Source organism: Eimeria tenella, genomic scaffold (assembly GCF_000499545.2).
Source record: "Eimeria tenella Houghton genomic scaffold, Eth_scaff752, whole genome shotgun sequence".
Lineage (NCBI taxonomy): Eukaryota > Apicomplexa > Conoidasida > Eucoccidiorida > Eimeriidae > Eimeria > Eimeria tenella.
Window position 1 is genome coordinate 1 of NW_013545869.1, and position 5,594 is coordinate 5,594.

Genomic DNA, 5,594 nt, shown 5'->3' on the forward strand with positions numbered 1-5,594 from the left:
AGTCTTGCCCTGATGTGTTTGAGTGTCCCTGTTCTTGCTGCTGCTGCTGCTGATACTGCTGCTGCTGCTGCTGCAGATGCTGCACCTCCACCTGCGCTGCCAAATTTCAGCGTCGCCTCCTCTTGGAGGTCTGGCGGCCCTCCCAGCCGTAAGATTGCCTGAGCAGCAGCAGCAGCAGCAGCAGCAGCAATAGCAGCAGCAGCACCACGAACTGGGAAAGCAATACCAGCTGCAGCAGCGGCAATGGCAACAGCAGCAGAAGCAGTGGCAACAGCAGCAGCAGCAGGAGAAGCAGTTGCAAGAGCAATAGCAGCGGCAACAGCAATAACAACGACAGTATTGTTCAGAAGCAGCAACAGCAGCAGTAACAATAGCAGCAGCAATGGTTGCAGAAGCAGTAGCAGCAAACAGCAGCAATAGCAGGAGCAGCAGGAACAGTAGCAACTGAAGTAGCAGTATCAGTAGCAGCAGCAGCAGCAACAAAATGGCCGACTGTGGCAGCAACAGCAGCAGCAACACGGCCAGCAGCAACAGCAGCAACAGCAGCAGCAGCAGTGTCTGTTTCTTTCAGCAAAAGGAGCACCAGAAGAAGCTGCAGCAGCAGCAGGCGCTGCAGCAGCAGAAGCACGAGGCGCCGAAGGGTGGCGTGCATAGTGTGTGTGTGCGCAGCTTTTGTCTCGAGCTCATCGACTGCTGCTGCTGCTGCTGCTGCTGCTGCTGCTGCAGTGTCCTACGCACCCAGCGCCGAAGAGCTGCAGCAATACTTGTCCCTTTTTGCTGCTAATGATCCTCAAGGGGGTGCAGGGCTGCTGGGGGGCACAGAGCTGCGGCCGCTGCTTGCTGCTTCGGGGCTTCCTGCTGCTGATCTTGCTGCAGCATGGGCAGCAGCAGATGCTGACGGCGACGGCTGCCTCTCTTGCTTCGAGTTTGCTGCTGCAATGTCCCTAGCAGCAAAACGCAGACAGGGAGCCCCCATTCCTTTGCTGCTGCCGCCGGAGCTGCATCCTCAAGCGCTGCAGCAGCAGCACAGGAGGCTGCAGCAGCAGCAGCAGCAGCAGCAAGTGCAGCAGCAGCAGCAGCAGGCGCAGCCGGATTGGGGCGCAGGGTTTGATGCCTTTGGAGATACCACGGATGCCAGCGGAGGGCCTGCAGCAGCAGCAGAAGCAGCAGCAGAAGCAGCAGCAACAGCAGAAGACACCCCCGAAGCAAACAAGGACAGCAGCAAACGGAAGCCCCGCAGCACGTCTCCCCGCAGCAGCAGCAGCAAATCCAAAAGCAAAGCCAGGGCCCACAGCAGCAGCGACGACGAGGCAGCAGCAGAGGGCCAGCGGGGCGCCCGCAGCAGCAGCAGCAAACGCAAGGAGCAGCGGAAGCAGCAGCGGCAGCAGCAGCAGGAGGCGCAGCAGCAGCAGCAGCAGGATGAAGAAGACGCGGACCTCAACGCGTCTTGGGGCAGAGACAAAGACTGGGAGTCCTCTGGCGACGAATTTGGAGAGCAGCAGCAGCAGCAGCAGCAGCAGCAGCTGCTGCAGCAGCAGCTCGAGCAGCACCTCGGCCAGCAGCAGCTAAGGTCCCGCAGCTACGAATACCCAGACGAAGATGACCAGTTCTCCTTAGACATATCCACCCCACTGCAGCAGCAGCAGCGGCGCCGCAAGCAGCAGCAGCAGCAGCAGCAGCAGCAAGGCAGGAATGGCCTGCATGAAGGGGGAAGGGAAACAGCAGACTCAGCAGTGGCGCTGCTGGAGAGTGTTGTCGAGGTAAGCCGCTACATTGAGCTTTAGGGTTTAGGGTTTAGGGTCTTAGGGTTTAGGGTTTAGGGTTTAGGGTTTAGCGTATGGGGTTTGGAATTTGGAGTTTAGGGCCCTGGCAGCCAAATGCCGCATTACGCTAGGGCTTGGGATTTGGGGCTCAGAAATGAGAAGTTTACAGGGCTCGGGGTTTAGGGTTTAGGGTTTAGGGTTTAGGGTTTAAGGCTCAAGGTTGAGGGTTTAGGAGTTGGGTTAAGGGTTTGGGGTTTAGGGCTTACGGTTTAGGGTTTAGTTTTTGGGGCCTAAGGTTGAAGGTTTAGGAGTTGTAATGGTTTAAGATCTGGGGTTTAGGGTTTAGGGTTTAGGGTTTGGGGTTTAGGTGTGTCTCAGTGCGACAAGCGTCTGGCGACACTGATGGGGGTGGAGGTGGATCTTGCTGCTGACGAGCTGCTGCAGCTGCGCTCAGTTGCTGCTGCACTGCAGCGGCAGCTAATAACGGAGAAGCAGCAGCTAGCAGCAGCAATTGACAGAAGAAAAGAATTCGAAGCTTTGCTGCAGCGCGAGCGGATCAGGCTTGAAAAGCTGCAGGAGGCTAGGAGATCTGTAAGCTGCTGCTGCTGCTGCTGCTGTTGCTGCTGCTGCTGTGGTTCATATTGCTGCTGCTGCTGGTGTAGCCCAAGTTGCTGCTGTGCTGCTGCTGCGGTAGTCAAAGCTACCATTGCTGCTCTTTTCGCTGCTGCTGCTGCTGCTGCGGCGGCGGGGCCGGCACTGCAGCTGCTGCTGCTGCTGCAGCTGCTGCTGCTGCGGCTTCTGCCTGCGGCACAAGCCTTGAGCCCGCGCAGTGAGCCTTTTCGGCATGCGCTAAACCCTAAACCCTAAACCCTTGCTGCTGCTGCTTCAGCTCGAAATGGAACGCATTGGGGCCCACAGAGACATCCAACATTATCAAGAAGAGCTGCTATTTTTGAAGCAGCAAGTAGCAGCAGCAGAAGCAGACCTGCGCTCTCTCGCAGATGCAGCAGACGCCACGCGCATGCAGCAGCAGCAGCAGCAGCAGCAGCTCGAAGCACTCGACTCCGAAAGGAGGTGCGTCCTGCTGCTGCTGCTGCCGCTGCTGTGGAAGCTGCTGCTGACGCTGCTGCTGCTGCTGTTGCTGTTGCTGCCGAGGCTGAAGGCTATAATTTGCAATTTTCACATTGCTCCAGTAGCGCATGGGGCAGCAGCAGCAGCAGCAGCAGCAGCAGCAGCGAGTGGTTTTGTGCCTCTTTCAGGATAGCAGTGGAGACTCTTAAATCTGAGAAAGATCTTCTCGCCAAGGAGGAGAGAGAAATCGAGGAAATGAAAGTAATGTTGCTGCTGTTGCTGCTGCTGTTGCTGCTGCTGCTGCTGCTGTGACTGCCGCGCTGCTGCAGCAGATGCTGCCACAACATGTGGTGCTGCTACTGCTGCCGCGGCTGTTGCTGCTGTTATTGGAGCAGGAGCAGCTGCTGCTGCTGCTGCCTACGTAAAGGCTACAAGGAAGCAGGCGACTGGCTGTGTTTTTGTTCTTGAGGTCAAGGGCTAAGGACTCAAAATTTAGGGTTTAGGGTTTAGGGTTTTCAATTTAAGTTTCAGGATTTAGGGTCTAGGGTTTAGGGTTTTGGCGCTGAGTCTTCTTGCGAGTGCTGCAGCTGCTGCTGCAGCGCCTACGGCGCGAAAAGACAGATGGGCAGTCGCAGCATGCAGTACTGCAGGAGAAGCTTCGGCAGGTTGGCTGGGGATTAGGGTTTAGGGTTTAGGGTTTAGGGTTTGCGGTTTGCGGTTTGCGGTTTGCGGTTCTGGGGCTAGAGAGTGCGGGGAGTTGTGCGCGTCGCCAAAGTGTTTCGGCTGTGGATTTGTGCGTGCGATGCCAGGTCATTAGGGTTTAGGGTTTAGGGTTTAGGGTTTAGGGTTCAGGGTTTAGGGTTTGAGTGCAGACCGAGCACGACGTGGTGCTGCAGCGCGCAGCTCTGGACTCGGCGCACACAGAAGCCATTTCGACGCTGCAGCAAAGGGTGCAGCAGCAGCAGCAGAAGCAAAAGCTGATTTCGGAGTTAAATCAGCACACCCAGGTTTGCTGCTGCTGCTGCTGCTGCTGCAGTTGTTGCTGCTGCTGCAGCTGCTGCTGCTGAGCCCAGTGGCGCTGCCGTAGCAGCTGAGTGTACGCTTTACACTCAGGGCCAAGGGTCTGGGGTTTAGGGTTTAGGATTTAGGGCTTAGAGTTTAGGGTTTAGGGTTTAGGGTTTAGGGTTTGTTGTACTCTCAGGAGACATGGGCAGCGCAGCGCATGCGCGCTTTAGAGGGGCCCCACGGGTCTGGGGGCCCCCGTGGGCTGACGTCTGCTGCAGCAGCAGCAGCAGCAGCAGCAGCAGGTGGATGGACTGCAGCAGAAGCCCCGCAGCGGCGAGACCTCAAAGGAGTCCCATCTGGAGGCGGCGGAGGTTTTTTTCTGTCTTCTCCCCGCAGCGTGCATGCACACGCCATGGTTTGCTGCTGCTGCTGCTGCTGCTGATGCTGGCTGAATTGCTGCTGCTGATACGGACGGCGCTTTCCATTTTGCCCGAGCCGCAGATCGGGCTGCTGCTGCTGCTCGAGCTGCTGCTGCTGATGCGGATGGCGCTTTTCATTGTGGCGTTGCTGCTGCTGCTGCTGCTGCCGCTGCTGCTGCTGCTGCTGCAGGACACGGCCCCGCCCCCTGCAAACTGGAGGACGTTCAAGGCCCCCACTGCTGCTGACCTGGTGATGCCTCGCGGCGGAACAGCAGCAGCAGCAGCAACACTTGGAATTACAGATTTTGCTGCTGGTGCTGCTGCTGCTGCTGACGACAGCAGAGACCTCAGGAGGCACTTGGAAGGTCTTTCCATCGACAGCGTCAAGAGCGATACGGCCTTCGTATGCTTTGCTGCTGCTGCTGCTGCTGCTGCTGCTGTATGAGTGCCGGCTGCAGCTGCTGCAGCTGCTGCAGCTGCTGTTGTCGCCTTTGTGGTGATGCTCTCTTCACACCTTCTTGTGTTGCTGCTGCGTTCGCATCTTTTCTGTGCCGCTGCTGTTTGCTCTACTTTCTGCTGCTGCTGCTGCACGTGCTGCTGCTGCTGCTGCTGCTGCTGCAGGGTGAGCTCCCCTACCTAGGAACTCGGCGCGGCGATGCGCAGCAAACAGCCTTCGGCGAGCGCCTCATATGTGGGTCTAAGGTTTAGGGTTTAGGGTTTAGGGTTTTAGGGAAGCTGCTAGGGTTTAGCAATTGGGGTTTGGGATTTAGGGTTTGCAATCTAGGGTTTTACATAGGCAGTGCGGGCATGCACGGCTAGAAGATCCAACTGCTGCTACTGCATCCGCTGCTGCTGCTGCACCTTGTGCTGCTGCTGTACCTTGTGCTGCTGCTGCTGTATGTCCTGCTGCATCTGCTACCGCTGTTGCACTTGCTGCTACATCTGCTCTTGCTGCCGCATTTGCTGCTGGTGTTCGATCTGCTGCTGCTGTTTACGTTGATGGTGCTGCTGCAGCTGCTTCTCGACGGCGTTCTGCTTCAAAAGAAAAGCAGCAGCAGCAGCAGCAGCAGCAAGGCGATGCTGCATCTTCTCACCATCGTGAGCAGAGGCATAGGGACCGGAAACCGCCTGAAAAAGGGGTGAGCGCTTTGCTGCTGCTGCAGTTGCTGCTGGTGTTGCTGCTGCTGCTCTTGCTGCTAGTGCTGCTGCTGTTGCATCTTCTGCTGCCGCTGCTTCTGCTGCTGCAGCTCCTGGCTGCCCTTTCAAGTCCTAGTTGGGGTGCAACTGAGCAACTAAACGCGTCAACGTGACTGCTGCCGCTGCTGCTGCTTGCGAT

At 57.4% G+C, this 5,594-nt stretch overlaps 1 protein-coding gene across 1 annotated transcript; it reads left to right on the plus strand.

The window, feature by feature from the left end:
• Nucleotides 1–484: 484 nt before the first annotated feature.
• ETH_00031735 (uncharacterized protein) lies at nucleotides 485–4,703 on the plus strand (the record flags this gene model as incomplete). Its single annotated transcript, XM_013380605.1, is given in 9 exon segments — nucleotides 485–653; nucleotides 670–1,760; nucleotides 2,142–2,354; nucleotides 2,653–2,837; nucleotides 3,023–3,095; nucleotides 3,422–3,499; nucleotides 3,707–3,841; nucleotides 4,036–4,254; nucleotides 4,449–4,703. The coding sequence occupies 9 exon segments, from the start codon at nucleotides 485–487 to the stop codon at nucleotides 4,701–4,703; spliced, it is 2,418 nt and encodes an 805-aa protein (XP_013236059.1).
• Between the last annotated feature and the right edge of the window lie 891 nt (nucleotides 4,704–5,594).